Here is a 20,200-nt window from a genome sequence, read left to right on the forward strand (position 1 = left end):
GGCGAGATGACAACATGAAACAAGGCTTTTCAGACACAGAAAATTGAGAACCGCGAACCAGGATCCCGGTGAACTGTTCAAAGAGGACCCGGAAATATCCCAAGTTTCAACTGTTCGTTCCATTTCTCAATCTGCAACAAATCCACAACACGGTTAAGTAACAAACTAGGATTAGTAAACGGGCCCAACGAAGGAGTTGAATGAGAGAGATGATGGTTTTTGTTCATTTTACCCAGTCTGAAGGACAGAGCGAGCGGTAATAACGAGCAAATTTCTCACATTCTGGTGTTCCTTTCCCCTTGGCACGAATACATCTGAAAGAATAACGACCAAATTTATCAGTTTTGGGTCTGTCGGAGAAGACAGTGCCTGGCCTTGTAACAATTTTAAAGAGTGCAGGAGACTAACTAAACTAACTTCTGGTACTCGATGTATCGCGCGTAAGAATGGCGGGTCTGATTGGTGGTGGGAAAGCGCAAGTCGACCGGAGCAGTCTTCCACCTTGAGTACCGCTTTCCGGTTTGGGTGGCGCGTCTGAGATTTCGCCTGGCTCGTGAGCCGGCCGCGGAGCCTGCTCGTTGGTTTCTCGTTTAATTCCCTCCGGCGGGTAGGATCACCCGATTATACTTATTTCGGTTTTAAATGAAACAGGTACAGATGACGGGTCTTCCGTACCCGGTCAAGACCTGCTTACCCGTTTAATGCAAGAGTCAAAGAATCGGAGTGTGAAGTGTAAGAGCCTCAGAAATCTACGTCTGAAGGCTCCCAACGGCAGTTTCCTTGCTGAAGTCAGAATAATCAGAAGACTGTTCGTGAGTACTTGATGACAGCAAAAGGTTGGTTCTTTCGGATTTTTTCTTCCTTTCTACGTGTAATCATTTATTTTCTTATATTTTCATACCTAATCTATCGGTTTCTTCTCTTATCTTGCGTGATCCTCTCCCAAATCACACGCTTCTCTGTCAAATCGAAGGAGGAGAGTTCTGAGTTCTAAAGTTTACAGGTACTTATCACAACCTGTATTTAATCTTTGATTTCTTTTTGAAGAATTTTATTAATCTTTGATTGTTTTTTTATTATGTTCTGTAATCTGTTGTGTTTTGATTTTATTTTTATTTCTATTTCTATTTTTTTCAATTGTTTCTGCTATCTTACCTTGACATCTCGGCTTTTGATTTATTTCTAGTTTTTGAGTTATTTATGTTTGAAACAGTGCTGTGCTCGTCCATTCGACATAAAATAGAAAATAGGGGAGCCTCTATGAATGTGGGAGACATAAATATCATGTTATTCTCATGCTAATTTAAATTGATTGAGCAGGTAAGAGTACTATTTTATTATGTTATTCTCATGCTAATTTTATTTATATCCCTTTCTTTATTAAATTTTTTTTTATTGAATGGACAAGGTGGAAAATCCTCTTCCTGTTCGCCGCAAATGGTAAGAACCAAAACAAGGATGAAGATGACAACCCCTGAAACTGTTTTTGCAAACCACCATAGGGTTGTGGGATATAGTAAGAACAAGTCTATGCAGGCCTTAAAATTTTCTTTCTCGGAAACTAAATACTTGAGCTTTCTCTTTTAGGTCCATGTCTATTACCTTCTGTCATTAGTTCCACCTTTAATCATTTGTTCCACCTATAAAGACATCCTGTATGGTTCTCTCAGAAATTCATAAAACATTTAACTCAAAAAAATAATTGTAAGATTTCTGACCTCCAGTTTTTGATTTAGAGCTTTGTTTTTGTCGTTAAATTGTCTTTTGTTTTGGCCGAAATGTGGACTTGGTGTTTTGCTTGTCTTTTTTTCTTTTTCTGCTGCTGTATTCCTGTATGCATTGGGTTTATTTTCATAACAATACCTTATACCTATGAATACCGAATGGCAGTTGTTTTTTATTTCTTTCTTGGTTGATAGTAAACTATTATCACCATGTGGTTGATTTGGATGTTTAGTCACTGACTCTTTGTTTTATCTCATTATTTAGAAAAGGTAGCCATATGAGTTTAATTCATAATTACATAAATTCGTCCTCTTTCTTTTACTGATTTTTTGCTGACACAAGAATGAGAAGAAGCTCTATAGTATCTATTTGCCCTCATTCCACTACTCAAATCTTGTAATTCCATTCTATGCAGTAGCCTGGTCTGCAGATATTGTTGCCTTTTTCATGAGATGCGTATGGAAGGTACGCTTCATGCTTTCTTGATATATCAACTTTGTTCTAATTAGTAAAAGCATAAGTCTTGTATGATCTGTTTTATCTCTATATAGATGGGGTGTATTCAAAATTTATAATAGTTTTGCATGGAATAGGCACTTCTCTATCTTGTGAAGTGATTGATATGATTTTTTCAGAAGAAGATTATTTTGAGAATATGATTGCCTTTTCAGAAGGGTGATTCGTTTTAAAATTTAGCAGATGTATATGGAAGCTAGAAGATAGTAGAGAAGACAACAACCCCCTTTTTTTTAATACTATGAAGACATTTGATTAGTTTCATAGCTTTATAATGTGTTATAATTTTTATATGAATCTTATGGGATGCCATAGCTTTATTTCGATTTTCAATTATTTGTAGTAATTTATGGCTTTCAGCATTCTCATGTTTAGGTGGTTTTAAAATATTATATTAGATTATCCATTTACTTATCTATTTACCCAGTTACTCGCTGGTAGAAATGTAAAAAAATCGGAAATGGAATAGGCTTTTCTCCATTCAGCCGAAATGGGTAAGGGAACAAAGGTAGGGTAAATAGAACAAGTACCAGAATACCAATTATGTCCGTTACCCGTTTGTAACATAGTATTTAACTATATTATGGTGTATTTCATATCTGCTGCTTAATTCATAATATAAATGTCACACTAGACATCCTTGTTGTCATTTATCACCAATAAAAAATTGCACTTTACAATGTAGCACACTGTTATGTGTTTCCACAATACACTAGTTTACAGCCTAGGACCATAATCAACCAAAATGAAACTGGTTGAGAATAGTATCGTGGACAGCTAATAACGCATTAAGATATTTGACGACATAGTATGTTTCCATTGCATAACATAGTACATGTTTACTTCTTAACACAATACTAATCATGTCATTTGTCCACCATCTAAAAAATTTCACTTTAAAATGTTGCAAGATTATGTTTCCACAATACACTTTCTAATAGTTTAGAAACATAATTTACCAAAATGAAATATGCTGACAACTGTGATCAGATGGCATAACATTTATTTCCCCATTTTGCATATCTAACCTTTCCACTAGAGTTTGAAGTTCATCCATTGGCAAATATTGCTTCATCACAAACATGGAAGAAATTTCAGGTATTCCAAAATCATAACTAAAAAAAACTTCCATGCTCATAGAATGATAAACATACAAAAATAAGAGCTAACCAGGATAACGGGAAAACAAAAAAATCTGAAGTCTGAATTATTTATGAGGTATATAATCCAAATTCACAATATTTTTTTGGATAATATTCATTTTAAAAATACCATAATTAAACAAAAAGAACAGTAAAAAACAATGGCAAAGCATATGGTATGGAAATATCAAACAACAATGCAAAAGGAAACTACAAAAACTATAGGAATCCAAAATGTTGCTAGATTATATGTCTTTTAATTAAAATTTAGGAGCTATGGTAACACATTTTGCAGAAAGGGTGCTAACCCGGATTTCAACGGGATACTAAAAGAGAATGGTGTCTCGGTTTATCAATGGAGAAGTTCATTAGTAGTTTTTAGTATTTTATTTGTGTAAAGATATCTATTGACAGATTTTGTGATTACTTGTTTTATGTAGTAATTTCAATGGTAGTTTTTCTCTCTAATGTAAAAGACAACTTGAAATATAATAAAACCATAAATAGATAGAACACTAAAATTTTCTGCTTGGTCGCCCCCCTGCTTTATCTTTCAACTAGATTTTACTCTTTTTTTTTCTTTGGCTAATTTTCACTGTTGAGTTGATCTATCATCTCCAGCAATTAGATGGCCTTCTTTCATATGAGGAAGCAATCCAGATATTCCAATGTGGAACCCAGAAAGCTTGGGTCAATTGACAACTACTTCTTGCTACTGACTCCTCTCCAAGCCACCTCTCCCAGGGCAAATTCAGTCAGCAGCCATAGCCTTGAAACGGGGCCCAGCCAGGATTTGGACTGCTATCTATGAAAAAATTCTCACTCGTGATGAGCTCTGTAGGAGAACATAACAAATTTCAAGTCATTAAGCTTTGCAACAATACCAGGAAACTGCCTATCTTTTATTTGTTCACTGTCCATTTTCCTTTATAGTTTGGGGATCCATCGTGAAAAAGTTGGGTGCCCACACTTGCTTCCTGTCAACTTTGGCTAGTTCTTTCTTTCAGCATCAAAACAGTCCTTTTCCAAAAGTGGCTAGCTCTCTTTGATTGCAGTAGTCTAGCATTTTTAGAAAAAAGAAAATGACAGAACTTTTAATAGTAATCTTTCTTTGGCTCATGCCTTTGGCATCCTTCCCCCCTCACAAATCGGTGCCAACTAGGTGAAACTCAACTTCAACTGAAAGCTCCTTAGAGGACCCTGGCCCCACGGGCTTGGGGGTGCTGACCATGAAGAAAATATGAAGCTGGTTTTCTTAGGCCCAGATGATCGTTGCTCAATGGAATTGGAATATTTTGTGTAAGTTGTGTTTGACATACCTGATGGTTTCTTGTTGATCACATTGGGGCATAAGATTCACCAGAAGTGGTATGCAAAATGCTCTATTTACAAGATCGCTTGAGACAAGCTTTTGATTTGTGAGGACCAATTATGGCTGAAAGGGAAGGCAATAGTGAAGCTACACTTGCTACTAAATACCACAAATTGCAAATACAAAGTGAAGCAACAACCTCACGCAGATGGGTGAAGGACCAATTATGGCTAAAAGAGAAAACAATAGTCTAATATTGTAAATAACCGACCTGGTCATCGACCTAAAGAGGTGACCAGGTGGGTCGATGATAGGGTGTGGTCTAGCTTGGTTCAACCAGAGTTGACCACTGCTTGAACCCGGTTTCTTCTAATACAAATGACTAAAAATTACCTCTCGGCCTTAGATATTAACCTCTGAGAATGATGAACAAAAAACATGTAGAGGCAATTTTCTTATGTATTAGATTCAAATGGTAGATATCATGGTAGTTTTGTTTTATTATATTCAATCATAGATCCATAAAGGAATAAAGGGCAGAATTGATATATGTCAAGAACAAATGAACAAATTCTTTGTTCTAGAGAAAAAAAGTTTCTTTTTGGGCTTTCTTTGCCTTTTGTGGGTACTAAAGCTATCATCAATTTTTATGTTTATTTTTAAAAAGATGTATATATTAACAGAGAGAATTACAAAGAATCGAGGAGCAAATCCCTAACAACAAGAGATTGAAGGGTTGCTCCCAACTTGGCTAACACATCTGTTGCCGAGTTAGCAAATATCGAAATGTGAGACCAAATACAATTTCAAGAATCTCCCGAAAAGAGTCCCAATGGTGCCACAGGGGGGGGTGGGGGTGGGCACGTTTTCGCTCCAACCAATTACCACCTTTGAGTCCCCCTCAATGTGAAAAGGACCATTACAATTGTCTCTACAAACACGGAGCCCATTGAAAAGACCTTGGAGTTCAGCCGTTGTTGAGTCAGCAATGCCTAACGGGCTAGCATACGAGAAACACTGATTGCCGGAGGGATCCAAGATAACTCCCCCAAAGCCAGCAATTGCAGGATTGTCGAGAGAAGAACCATCAAAATTTAACTTTAGGAAACCATGCTCTGTTGGAGGGGGGGGGGGGGGGGGGGGGGGGGGTGGTCCATTCCTGCTTGATTGGGATCTTGGTTCCAAACCACATATTTGCTATGGTGTTCCAATTATCGCGGATAGAGGAACCAACAAGGGAGGAGAAGGGCTTCTTGGTAAGGAGCCATGCTGAAATCTAGCCCGATACACGATTAGCGACCCTTACCGCATAGTCACTTCTAGCATCAAAACGCATGCGGTTGCACTCATTCCAAAGCCCCCACAAAATGAAACCTGTGCAATTGGATATCATAAGCTTTCCAAGCCCAGGAAAGGAAGTACAAATGAGCAACTTGTTGAAAGAGATCATATTTGTTGGCATACATAATTGTAGCCCCGTCTTATTGAGGATGGAAGTCCACACATTCCACAAGTGAAGCAGGATGTGACTGACTGTTTCAACCTCAGAGTTGTAGAAAGGGCAGAGAAGATCAATAGCTGGGTGTCTTCTTCTTTTGAGCACATTTGCCGTGAGTATCTTTCCTTGGCAGGTGGTCCATAAGAATATTTTTATCTTTTGCAGGGCACAAAGACGTCATGTAAAGAAAATCTCATGATCCCTTTGATTTAAATGTCAGCCATTGATACATTTGTAAGCAGAGGACACATAGAAAGCTGTCATCAATTCAACATAAAGAGGAAGCTAAATTGATGACGAACCAGATAGATGCATCCTAGTTGAGTTTAGACTCAAATTGACGAATCAAAAGCTTGTCTTGAGCCATCTTGTAAACAGAGTTCTGCATACCAGTTCCGTTGAATCTAATGCGCGGATGTGATCAACAAGAAATCCATTGCATTTGTTAAACACAACTTACATAAAAAAGAAGGTAAATCCTTATTGGAAAATAGCTCTCATATCTGATAGTCGATCTCAAGTGTCATTGCTGACCAAAAGGGGGCAAAGTGAAAAGCACTTTCTAGACCTGTTTTTTATGCCACCGACTTGCCGAGGCTAGACATCCTCTGATTGTCTTGGGTTCTCATTTTCAGAGACCGAAGGAAGAGGATGAGAGTAGAGGAACATAGAAACAACTGTTCTATCTATTGGAATCTCTTGAATTAGTTTTTCTTATTTGCTTGTTTCATTGGAGTCTCTTCTAAGAATTCGGTGCGTGGATTTCCCTGGTAAAGTATGCTCCTACTATGAAGCAATAATTCTCTTTTATAATTGTTTCTGGAAATCATTGGTTTTTGCTTGAAATTTGTGTGTCTTTTTTTTTTCTTGGTCTGATGTTCATTTGGATTCTTGTAATTTTCTGTGCTTAATTATATTATAAATTTGATCTTTCCCTGAGTTTTTCTCTTGTAGGTTTCTGTTGTTTGATGTGATGAATGAATTTTTACTATGACTTTCTGTTGCATTTGATGTAATGCTACTTTTTTCCTTCTGAACTTGTGAATGACATTAGTATATAAAATAAGTAATCACAAAATCTGGAAATAGATATCTTTACACATACGAAATACTAATAACTTGAGTAACTACTGACAGACTTCTCCGTTGATAAACTTGAGACACCATTCTCTTTTGGTATCCTGTTGAAATCAGAGTTGGCACCTTTTCTGCAGAATGTGTTACCATAGCTCGTAAATTGTAATTGATAGGCATTTACTCTTAGCAAAGTTTTAGACTCCTGTAGTTTTTGTATTTTTCTTTTGAATTGTTGTTTGATATATTGATAGCATATTCTTTGGAATTGTTTTTGACTGTTCTTTTGGTTTATTATGGTATTTTTAAGGTGAATGTTATTTAAAAAATATTATGAATTGGGATTATCTACCTCATAAATAATTCAAATTTCAGATATTTTTGTTTTCCTGTTATTCCAGTTAGCTCTTATTTTTGTTTGGTAATCATTCTAGGCGCTTTGGAAGGTTATTTAGTTATGATTTTGGAATCCCTGAAAATTCTTCCGTGTTTGTTATGAAGCAAAATTTACCAATGGATGAGCTTCAAATTCCAGTGGAAGGTTTAGATATGAAAAATGGGGAAATAAATGTTATGCCATCTGTCATTGTTGTCAAAAGTGATTCATGTGGTATGTTGAAAGTTCATCATTGTGGTTTTTACTACAACCATTTTGTTTTTTAGCGCCAAGTTGTTTGTGTGAGGTCTTGGGCCTCTTGGCTGCATCAACATAGAACTAAAAGGAGAAAATGAAAAATTATCCAAAATCAAACAATACAAGTGTTTTTATTCTGTGAGGAACTATACAAAACTGCTCACAATGAACTCTAAATCTCCCATCAATGTTCTGATCTAGAGACAAATCCCTATTTATAAATGATTCTAACACTCTTCATTGGTGAGAATACCATTCTAGACCAACTAAAAATTAATGTATCTTTGGAAAGTATTGAAACTATAAATCTTATCAGAGGGATGAAACCAGCATATGTAGATTGATGACAATCTCCAAGACTGAAGTTCAGTCGTGATTGCTTTTCGAGGACCTTATTGTGCAGCTCCGTAGACTAACTGCTTCCTAGAACCAAACTGGGTCTAAATTCTTTTCACTTGACATATGGCTCTAATACAACTTGTTGATGGCTGAGCCTGCAAGTGAAAGCAAAACATCTGACTAATGCACCATAACCCAAGATATCGATGCTAGTGTAAATCCTTTTAGGTAACCCTTGGAATTTTACATAAAGGGAGACCATTGAAGTACCTTATTCTGTTTGCCATCTGTGACTATGTAAGATTACATGCTCCATTGAATTTTTTTAATCACTTTTCAGAAAGCACCTTGTAATTCAGCCCATATTCGCTGTTTCCACTTTTGCCCACATACTGTTAATGGTATAGAAGCATGCTGTCAGTGAAAGACAAGTGTAATCTATGTAGGGAATAAGATAAGAAACTTAGAATTAACTGGTGGCTTTAGAGGGCAAAAGACAACTGGGAAAAAAGGAAGAATTTCTGTTTTTCTCTTGGTGCGATAACTTTATGAAATGGATCTCTGAGAATTATGTATTTAGCTGGGGTTTGAGTTCATAAATGGATGTCTGAGAGCTATGTATTTCTGTTTCTCTGTTTCTCTCTCTGGAAAAGATGAGTTTTGTTTCTATTTTTGGATTTCCTTTGTGTGAGTATTTTGTTCCAGAAAGTGCAGATATTTGGTGTGAAGATGGGTCTGTAGACGATGGTTCTCATCATGTTCTGGGTCAATCAGACTTGGACAGAGAGTGGGAGAGAAGGCACAGCCAATTTCATACAGTATCCTTATTCAATTAAATGTCCTTTCCCACAAGTCTGTCAAATTTGCTAAAACTTCTAAATGAGATTCTTCAGGGCAATTCAGCAGCTCATGACCTTCATATGCCCATGGCAGCTACACTTCCCATTTTCAAGGTGCAGCCATGATTCTAAATTCTTGCTGAGATGGAACTAGGTCTTTTTTATTATAGCTTTCTATCATAAAGGTTTGGCTGTTCTTATTAATAGCCACTTCTAGTATTCTAGGATGTTTGGCCCTTCTCTACAACCCCTATATCTGTTGCTCTTGTAGTTTGTACACGGAGAAGATTTGAAATAGTGAGAGCAGCTATAGAGAGTAGTGCTCTGATTCTATTTGGATGTGCTATTCTGCCTTCCAATTTAGATTGTTAGCTAAAGAGGGGTTAGCTTGAGGGAAGAATGGTAAGGTCAGCATGAATGAGGGTTTAACCGTTGTAAAGAAGCACCTCATGAACTTTTTTCTCTGGCTCACAATGAGGATGACTGTGAAGCCTAGTTGAGTCAGTAGGTCCAAGGATCTGGCTGGTACAGCTTTAAGCCGGAGCCTATTCTCCCGAGGATTCGTCTTATGACTTGCCCAGTTGCTGGCCTCTATACTTGCAGCACATTTGATTTGTTTCCAAGGTGTCAACTGGTGCCTGTATTACCATAATCCATTTTCCGTTTCCTTTTAAAAGAAAATTATTTTGGGATTCTTGACAACTCAGATCGGGTATCGAGATGGACTCCTGTCTGGGAAAGAGAAGTCTGCACAAGAGGGCTTCAATATGGGGTTTAAGCAATCTGTACTTGCTGGTTACAACTGGGGCCTTGTTAGAGGTGTTACAAGGTATAATCTTTTGCTGATGTTTCTTTTTCTAGTTACCCTCTTGTTGTGATACCTTTCTGAGTTGGTTTTGCAACTGTGTGAAGTACACTCTTCTGTCTACCGGATCATTTAAAAGAACAGATGATAGGCAAGTTGGAAATGAGGGAGAAGGTGCAGAGCTTATATGAAACTGTACAGTCTATTTCTTCAAGAGATGCAACTAAGTTATTCTATGAGGATATGATGCAAAGTGAAGAAGACAAATCTCAATATCATGTAGTGGGTAACGATGACACTGGGAATACTCAAGGTGGTGTGAATTGCGGTCAGCTGACAGAATTTTCAAGAAACCTCGAATTGTTGCTCCTGGAACTTCCCAATATTAAAGTGCATGGCGCTGTGGCTGGAGAGACTGTTGAAAGCATATAAAAGAGGCTTACCAGTCTGAACGAGGCACCATTGTAAGTTCCTAGATAACTGTTTCAGAAGTACTGGTTTATTTCATGATCTGTTCGTTCAACTATTTATTATCTGAGAGTATAAATTACAAAGAGTTCTGTTCGTTTTTATTTTGATTTTGATTTTTCCATCTTTATCTTCTTCCTTTTATAAATAAAAGAAATAAATAGACGAAAAACAGTTATCGTTCACAAATATTTTTCTCAGTAGAACTTGTCGTTTATAAACCTGATTTTTTGCTGTTGCCAAAGTAATAGTAGGTAAAAGAGAATTTGCAGTTGATATTTTCAGAGTGGTATCCACGTTTTGGCTAATCCATGAGTTATATCCTCAAAAAAATCAGAAAGGTTATGTGTGTTATTCACCTAGTCTCAAAAAGACCTTTCTTTCTGGTTGTGTAACATTTTTTTGAAGATCAACCATATTTTTTCGTTAACTCTCCTCTAGGTTTTAGACCTTCTACAGGGATGCTCAGTCCAGTTGTTACATTGTATCACCAAGTTCAGCATAACTGGAAGTCATCTTTGACATAAGAGACTACTCTCCTCCAACCAACCACTCATCTTTGAACTCTTTTGATGCTTCTAAAGTAAACTCTCCTCCATCCTCTATTGTTTTATTTGGCCCACCATATGACACTAGATCAATTTTACCCTCTATAAAGAAGCTCGTACCAACGATGTTAAGCACCCATCTACATCTCATCCCATTGGTAACTTTATTTTCACACACCGTCTATCCAAACCTTGTGTTTCATTCTTGACTATAGTATCATCTTCATCCATTACTCACACGTATGATGAGCCATTACTTGATCCAAGATGGAAGGTTGCCATGGATGGAATGAGATCCATGCCATGTATAACAACCATACTTGGAATTGACTTTCCTTCCATCAACTAAAAAGGTAGTAGGCTATAAATGGATGTTTACCCTCAAATATAACCATGACGGCACCATGGTTTGGTATAAAGCTAAACTGGTTGCCAAAAGTTACACTCAAGTCTTATGGTATTGATTATGATGAGATTTTTTTTTCGATAGCCAAGACGAATTCAATATGAGTTCTTCTCTTTAGTAGCCAATCCTAAATGAGTTATATATCAGTTGGATGTTAAAAATGTAATTCTGAATGGTGATCTAGCAGAAGAGGTCTACATAGGCCAACCATCAGGTTATGTGATTGAGGGGGAGAAGGCATGTCGCCTAAATAAGGCCATTTATAGGTTGAAACAATCCCTTCATGCTATGTTTGACAAATTTACTATTGTGGTTATTCGCTTTGGGTTCACATGATACGAAAGCGATCACTACATATTTACAAAAAAAAAATCTATAAAAGGTATGATTTTTATGGCCATTTATTTTGATGACACTATTATTACTGGGAGTGATACTTAGGTTATTCATCAAACAGAAAAAAAAAATTAAATGAAGAGTTTCAAAGCAAAGACCTAGGATTACTCAATTATTTCTTGGGTACAGAAGTTCTACAATCCAGTCATGACATTATCTTGTCTCAGAGGAAGTATGTTTTTGATCTATTAAAAGAAACTGGAATGCTTGGATATGCTGATGGAACCAAATAGTAAATTGTGTTGAATTTGGGGATACAGTTGATGTTGGATAGCTTCAATGTTTAGTTTGAAAATTAATTTATCTCACATTCACAAGACCTAACATATCTTATTTTGTGAGTGTCATCAGTCAATTTATGCATCAATCCCAACAATCTTATTAGATAACACTGGAGATTGTACTCTGATATCTAAAGAAAAGTCTAGGACAATGATTATTGTATAAAAGCCATGGATATACTAATATCGAGATTTTTTTAGATGCATGTTGAGCTAGTTTTCCCAATGATAAAAACTCAACTTTCGGTTATTCTACAATAGTAAGAGGTAATTTAGTTTTTTGGAAAAGAAAAAACAGAATTTTAGGCTACGTCAAGTGCCGAAGCAGAATATAGGGTTATGGTTCATGTAGTAAGTGAACTGTTATGTTCATGTAGTAAGTGAATTGTTATGTTCATGTAGTAAGTGAACTGTTATGACTCAAATCCTTGATAACAAAGCTCGGATTCATATACTCGAGCCTATGCAACTCCACTATGACAATAAGGTAGTCATTTATATAACAACCAACTCAGTTTTTCATGTAATAACTAAGCACATTGTAATTGATTGTCATTTTGTTCGGGAAAAATTGCAAGCTATTGTCATATCCATGTAGTATGTTCCTTCCAAGAACTAGTTAGCTGATATTTTCATAGCAACTATTCATGCATGTTCCCTCTCTATTATATGTACCAAGCTTGAAATATTTAATTTGTATGCCCTAGCTTGAGGGGGAGTGTTAAAGTAGTATGAATGGCATCTATTATAATTAAGTGAGTGAAAGACATAGGTTGTAATTATGAGAGATTTCAAGTTCTTCTTCTTTATTCACGTACTAGGGTTTCTATCCTGAAACTATAAATATAAAGCTAAGGGAAATGGAACTCATACTCATGCCCTAAACTCTTTTTCTCCATCACTCTTGCCTCACGTGCCTCACCTCTTCTTTCTCCTTCTTTCTTCTTCTTCTCTGAAACCCTAGTTCTCCTGAGCATGAAACCATAGAATCTGACAGTAAGTTAATGGTTTAAAAGCAACTTGAATTAACCCTATATAAGGAACTTGTATTATTTAGAATATTCGCTAAGATCTCTTATGGCTGATCAATTTAATTCGTTATCATTATCTAAGTTAACAGTTTGTTTATGATTATTATTGCCACAAATGGTTTAAAATCAAACATTCTAGTCGTCTAGATTTATGTAGAATAGATTTGGGGAATAAGAGACTCAATATTAGAGGGATATTCTGATAATTTATAAAATTTATATTATTATCATTATCATTTAAGTTATCTTTTGAGAAATATAATTTGAACATGATAGAGACTTTAAAGAAATCCTTCAAATAAAGACACTAAATACAATTTATGTAGAGGAAAAGTATTAATTGTCAATGATTTACTAATTTGCCCAAAGCATCCCTTTTGGCTATTTGCCATTCGCATGTAAGGAGGACTACCAAGAGTTCTTACGCACTTGAAGACCAAATTATTTAGTCAACACTTTTCCATAGATTAAATTTGATTGAGCATCAATACTTGATAAAATTAGCTATATTGAGTTTTCAACACTAGACTCTAATTTACTCAAACAATTATATTGATCATGACTTTGATACCATTTAGTAGGAAGATTTTTTTTTTTTATATAGATGTGCCACTACATGCTTGAACTTCCTCTTGAATCTTTCACACTCCTGATTTGTTTCTCTTGTGAGATTGCCATGCTAGAAACTTTTTACATCCTCTACCCATACAAATGGAAGCAGTACTTTCTCTCCATCGAACTTTTTTGTCACTATAAACCCTCTCTAGCAAGTCGAGTAAATATTTTGTTCCACCAAATGGTTGTCAAAAGCTCCTTCTCAACCACGGGGAAATCCTTACTTTGATCTATCCCTTGCTTCATATTGCTAGGGCTAGATCAATTTGTTGGGGTAGTAGTTTGTTTTTTTTCCCTCTCTTTTGTCCTTCTCTTTTTTTTTTTCTTTTTTTTTCATTTTGTTTTCATATGAGCTATGATGAAATGAAATAGATGATTATCTTTGTAGGATGTTGTTTTTTTCTCAGTTTTCTTTTATGTCCTATTCTACTCTCTTCTCCTTTGACTTGTTTTTCATTTATTTTTATTCTTCTCCCTTTATTTAATGTGATTGAGTTATTTATAAAGTGATTTCATGAAGAAAAAAAGAAGCTTGATATGTTTATCACTCTCAGTGAATTGCTGGAGTTGCTCTAGTTGGACTTCATGGAACCATTAAGAGCACAAGGCTGGCCCATTGAGGACTATGTTGAACAAATATTTTTTGCTATTGGTCTTACTTTTTATACTTTAAGGTTGACCATGTCTTTGCTATAGGTTTTTATATGTTCTATGTTGAAGAGTAGATATGGAAGAGTTTTACATGACTCTCACAATAAGAAGTCTTACAGAGCTAGAATTAATATGATAGAGTCTTACAGGAGTCTCATAGGAGTCTCATAGGAGGAGGAGGTCTCACTGAAGAGTCTCAGTTAAAGGTGTTTTAGTTATGTTAGTCTTCTATTTATGTTCAGTTTTTAATTGTTGTAGGACTTATCTTTTAGTGTTTATCTTTAGGTGTAACTTGGATAAGGGTAGTTTAATTATAATTGGATTCTACTTGTTTCCTTTATGATAAATAACGACTCCTTATACTCAAATTACATTAAATCAGTGAAGTATTTCTCTTTTACAAAAATTCAATATGATATTAGAGAGGGTTCTATAAGTTGACTTGGTTAACCCACAAAGATGATGTAATTCTTTTCTGATCTATTATCTCTAGTAGTTTAGGTTCGTATTCTATCTTTTTTTTTCTTTCATGTCCCTGTAGCTGTTATTTTATTGGCATTCTCACCTCCATACTGAACTTTTCATATTCCAGAATATATATTGATGTAAATATATTCGAGTCTACTTTTCAACGCAAAACGAATTTTGGCAATCAGAGTTTTTTACAAAGAGAAATCGATATTTGAAGCAGTAAAGGTCATTCTACAAGAGAGGTTTGAGCAGCAACAATTTTTTTTTTTTTTAATTTTCAAGTCATTTTATACCATAAAAAACAAGACTTTATATGGAGAATTATATATCAATAGAAAGATGTGTAACATGTTTGCTTACCTATCCAACCGATTCTCAATCTGTGTTTTTTAGAGGAAGATATCGATCTTGGAAAAGTCAATGGTCATGTTGGCCAAAGAAGAAAGAGTACTCAATTTGGCTGGATTAAAGAGTACAAAATATATTAGATTCTTTCTCTAAAAATAAATATAATTTATGAAAAAAAATTATACTTGGATGAAAGGTATCAAAGTCTAGTTTCAAAAGGAGAAAATTTTATATTAATTTGATCTATATTTAAGGAGATATTTGTAATGGAGTCATCAAGGGTCTAACTACATAATGAATAAAATAAAGAGGTCATAAAATATTCAAGATTGAAGTTTTTCATGTCAAATTAATATCAAAATAAGTATCTTTGAGTTTAGTTTTTTGAGCAATAAATCGTTTGTGATTCTGAGCTATATTTTTGGAGATACTAATATCAAAAGTACCAAAGGTCAATTCTATCGAAAATCTCTTTTTTTCCCATTTTCTCTCCCTGCATTGGCGTGAATTGAGTTTCTTTTCTCATAGAATCCTATTTTTTTAGTTAAAATTTTCTTCTAATTAGAGAATTTTGGTTAAAATTAATCATTCCATGATGTGCTCGTTCAAGGTATGCAAAAAAAAAAAAAAAAAAAATTGCTTCAATATTGTTGTACTTGGTGTAATTTATTAAGTTCTACCATTATAGTCAACCCTAGTTTTTCAAAAAAAAAAAATCACTTTGGAAATATGAGTGTTGTATAGTTGCCTCCTTCCGGTTGAAGTTATTTTCCTCTAGTATTTGTTCATTTTGTCATCTTGTATTTTTATCAGTTCAGAGCAATGCTTAGACCCACTACCTAAAAGTATAGGAGTGTGCCCAATATCCAGCTTGAGTCAAGTCTTTTGTTCTTCACCCAAGAGGTGATTTGTGTTTGAGCTACCCTTAAAAAGTGAGTAATTTCTTTGTTAAGCTCAATTTAGGTGGTTTTTCCGCCTTTAAAATTGAATGGAGTGTGTTTTAGACTATAACCATTTTTTTACTAGTGTATAGAGCTTTGTTGTATGACTTGGGAGTAATTTTCTTCTCCCATATTGTGTTTTGTCCTAGATGGGTCTCTATGTCCTTTTTATCCCTAGATTGAGGGAGAGATGTAGAAGAAGAAGTACAAGAAAGAAGTATTTTTTTTCTACATGTTGAAGTAATTTTTATGTGACCAAAATATTCAAGAAAGGGGAAGCACAAAAGATTATGTTTTTGCATCTATGAAGAATTTTTTTCAAAAAAAAAAAATTGAAGACCAATAATCCTTTTCATTGCAAGTTGAAATTATAAACTCCAACTTGGAGGAGAGTGTTGAAGAGCATATATGGAAGAGTTTTGCGTGACTCTCACAATAAGAAGTCTCATAGAGTCATAATTAATGTGGTGGAGTCTGACATGAGTTTCACAGGAAAAAGTCTCACAGAAGAGTCTCAGTTAAAGATATTTTAATTATGTTAATATTTTATTTATGTTTAATTGTTCAATTATAATTGGATTCTACTTGTTTCTTACATTATAAATAAAGTTTCATTGTACTCAAACTACATCAAGTCAGTGAAGTATTTCTTTTCTTTTTCAAAAATTCAACATTCTATTTAAAATATTAAAAAAAAATGTTGGCATTGTTTGAGTACTCTATTTGTTACCATCCGTTAGTTAGATTTTTTCTATAATTTGTTGCCATTAATGTCCATGCTATAATTGTTTTAAAGGAGACATATCCATATCTCCAACATTTTTGTTTCCAAGTGTCTTTTTTGCATTCTAGTCTTTCTAGGAGTCATATTTTAACTTTTAGAACATATCTAGAAATATCTCAATTATAAGTTTTGAGGTCTATTGTCAATCGTTTTCTTTTTCATTACATTTTTAATTAGGTATAATATTTACAGCCTACTGTGAGGGGTTTCTAACGACAATTTGAAGTGCTGAGTAGTGAAAACTACAAGTTGGCATATGAATCTACGTTAGGACCATTGAGTGAAGTTCAATATCTACCATTTATCAAAGCACACCTTCAGGCTTTTGGGATCTTGGAACATATTGGAAGCAAGTTCCATGTGGATAATCATGTACTTCTAGTATACTTTGTTTCTAGTCAAAGAATACTGAGATAGTTTAAAAAGATATTCATTTCCAAAATTTTCAATTATTCCCAACTTGCATTACAATGCATAGGATTTCCATTTGATGTACTACTATGTGGCCTAATTGGTAAGGCTCCGGCCTAACCAAAGATTTTGGGTTCAACTCCCAGTAGAGTTTCATCTATCTTGACTTGAACTTTAGCATATATGTTGGTAACAAGCTAGCAATGAAGTATGTCTAATTTGCCTATTCCAAAATCTATTAATTTTTTTATCAAACGTTGCTAATTTGACATGAACTCAGAGAATTTTGGTTAATGAACTTTTGTTTTTTTCTCTTTTCCACTAACAACTTCACTTTAGAATGTAATCCCTGTTGTTAACACAACTATTTGGCTGCACTGTAAAACATGTAGAAGGTGTTGGATTAGCATTCAACATTGCATTTGTGAAGATTGACTGACATATTGGTTTGGTTAGTCAGATTTAAAAATCAAGCTGCAATGCTCTCTATAGCAAGCAATAGGGGTGGCTTCGAACCGAGCCGGCTCGCGAGCTGCTCGAGTTCGGCTGGGTTCGATTCGTTATATTTTGAGCTCGAGCTCAGAAATGGGCTCGTTTAGATTAACGAGCCGAGCTTGAGCAGAGCCAGGTTTGGCTTGCCGGCTCGTGAGCCGACTTGTTAATTTAACTAGCGATTCGGGGATTGGGGGATTTGGAAAATTTTTGGTAAAGAGAGTTCGTCTCTCCATTTCTTCTTGCCGCCTACGAAACCCATACTTCTCTCTGCCATTTTTCCATGCCGTTTCAGCATGATTTCTCACGGAAATCGCTGTCCGTCGGCAGGTATTAAGGGAAAATGGGGGATTTGGTCTTCAAATCCCTCGTTCTCCCTCTCCCTCTTCGATTCCTCAATTTCTTCCTCTGCGATTTCTTTCTCTTCTTCCTCACCGACGAGACGAAAGCGACGGTCCGACCGAAGGAGGTAAGATTTTTATTTAATCTTTTGTTTAACAAAGAAGGAGAAAAGGGGGGAAGGGTATGTTTGAATCCGAAGTCACTATCTGTTTTCTCGTTGATGTCTTTAATTCGTCTTCTTCTTTTTTTAGTTCAATTTTTTAAATAAATAATTGATCTTTTGTTTGAACCAAGGAGTTTAAGTTCAGATTTAAACCTATAGAACTAAAAACTTATATGCCTTGTTCAGTTTATGCATAATTGATTGTGTATTGGTTCTAATATTTAAAATTGGTGGTTTTGGGTTTAGGTTAGGATGGTTAGGTTTCAAAAAAATTATGTTTACTTCGATTCATGCATGAATGGTCATGTATCGAGCTTGAAAATTTTTTAAATGAAGGGTTCTGATTTGGATTAGGGTTGTTTAAGTTTCAGAGATTTTGTACTGCTAGATTTATGTATGAATAGTGTACTCAGTATGAATATCTGGAATTGGGTAGTTGGATTTGTTTCTAATTCATTTGATTTTTGAATTTTGACAGCTCTATTCGATTTTGGTGTAATTAATGGAGTAAGGGGTGTGACGCACTGGAATTGAAGGCTTGGGACAGATCTGCATGTGGTTTTTACTTACTGAAATTTCACACTTTTGATCAATTTAAGTATAACTAGTTGAGTGCTGAGTATGGATTTCTGGAATTGGAGGTCTTAGTTGGATTTTTAATTCATTTGATTTCTGAAAATTGATATCTCTATTTGATTTTTATTTGAGTATAGAGTATGAAGCTTTGAAATTGGAGATTTAGGATAGATGGGTGTGGACTTAATTGCTGAAATTCATATATTTGAGCAATTTAAGCATAGTTAGTAGAAGGTTGAGTATAGATTTCTGGAATTTGATATCTTTACTTGATTTGGGCATAGTTAATTGAGTAAGGAGTAAGAAGCCTTGAAATTGGAAATCTAGGATAGATGGGTGTAGATTTAATTGCTGAAATTTTATATTTTTGAGCAATTTAAGTATTGTTAGTTGAATGTTGAGTATAGATTTCTGGAATTGAAGGTCTGAATTGGATATTTAGCTGATTTGATTTCTGGAATTTGATACCTTTACTTGATTTTGGCATAGTTAATTAAGGAGTAACAAGTATTGAAATTAGAAATCTAGGATAGATGGGTGTGGATTTAATTACTGAAATTTGTATTTTTGAGCACTGTGAGCACAATTAGTTGAATGTTTAGTATAGATTTCTGGAATTGAAGGTCTGAGTTGAATGTTTTTATTGGTTTGATTTCTGGACTTTGACATCTCTACTTGATTTAGACATAGTTAACTGAGTAAATTATAAGAAGCATTGAAATTGAAGATCTAGGATAGACTGATGAGATTTAAGTGCAGAAATTTCATATTTTTTTAATCAATTTAAGCATAGTTAGTTGAATGTTGAGTATGGAATTTTCTGGAATTGAAGGTCAGAGTTGGTATTTTATTTGTTGATTATAGAATTTTATATCTCTATTTGATTTTGGCATAATGAGTTGAATATGGAGTATGAATCACTAAAATTTGTTGAATTTTTTGAGAAGAGGAAAACTTCATAATTTGTTGTAATATGAGTACATGAGCCCCTATTTATAATAGAGGAAAGTAATAGAGTCCAATTACAATCAAACTACGCTTGTATCAATTATACCTAAAGTCTAACATTTAAAGATAAACCCTAGTATAATTAAACAATTGAACATAACTAGAAGACTAACATAACTAAAACACCTTTTAACTGAAACTCTTATGTGAGACCTTTCATGTTTCTCTCATCATGGTAATTTTAATATTTTTAACGACATTAAGTAACTAGTAGTGGAAGAGTATGTTTTTATCTGACAATAACTAATTTTATTTTTTTTGTTTTTGTCATAAGTGGAGATTTTGCTCATGCAGGGACGTATATTATTTTCTAACATGAAGAGAAACAACTATAGTTTGTAAATTTATAATGAATTTATAGTTTTTATTTGGGTGATTGTAAAT

At 34.7% G+C, this 20,200-nt stretch overlaps 1 protein-coding gene across 6 annotated transcripts; it reads left to right on the forward strand.

Annotated features, from left to right (window-relative positions):
- The first annotated feature begins 753 nt into the window (after positions 1 to 753).
- On the forward strand, positions 754 to 18,880 carry LOC137944657 (uncharacterized). 6 transcript variants are annotated; one of them, XM_068790365.1, is made up of 7 exons: positions 754 to 836; positions 974 to 1,003; positions 2,141 to 2,190; positions 8,946 to 9,058; positions 9,787 to 9,908; positions 9,992 to 10,348; positions 18,711 to 18,880. In XM_068790365.1, exons 3-6 carry the CDS (start codon positions 2,178 to 2,180, stop codon positions 10,314 to 10,316), a joined length of 573 nt encoding a protein of 190 aa, XP_068646466.1. In that variant the 5' UTR covers positions 754 to 836; positions 974 to 1,003; positions 2,141 to 2,177; the 3' UTR covers positions 10,317 to 10,348; positions 18,711 to 18,880. The 6 variants fall into 6 exon arrangements, with proteins under 6 accessions (XP_068646466.1, XP_068646465.1, XP_068646468.1 ...); XM_068790364.1 differs by lacking the exon at positions 18,711 to 18,880 and having other exon boundaries at positions 9,992 to 10,454; XM_068790367.1 differs by lacking the exon at positions 18,711 to 18,880 and having other exon boundaries at positions 8,955 to 9,058; positions 9,992 to 10,454.
- Positions 18,881 to 20,200: the final 1,320 nt, after the last annotated feature.

The sequence above is a fragment of the Aristolochia californica genome, unplaced genomic scaffold (genome assembly GCF_029961685.1).
Source record: "Aristolochia californica isolate CCGP_79_NKW_82.1479 unplaced genomic scaffold, dmAriCali1.0.hap1 SCAF_11, whole genome shotgun sequence".
NCBI lineage: Eukaryota > Viridiplantae > Streptophyta > Magnoliopsida > Piperales > Aristolochiaceae > Aristolochia > Aristolochia californica.

Excerpts from the sequence above, each read along its gene's own strand:
- LOC137944657 (XM_068790365.1), top strand. Across the intron at positions 9,059-9,786 it reads GGCACAGCCAATTTCATACA|ATCGGGTATCGAGATGGACT; the intron begins GTATCCTTATTC and ends TTGACAACTCAG. Across the intron at positions 9,909-9,991 it reads CTTGTTAGAGGTGTTACAAG|TACACTCTTCTGTCTACCGG; the intron begins GTATAATCTTTT and ends AACTGTGTGAAG.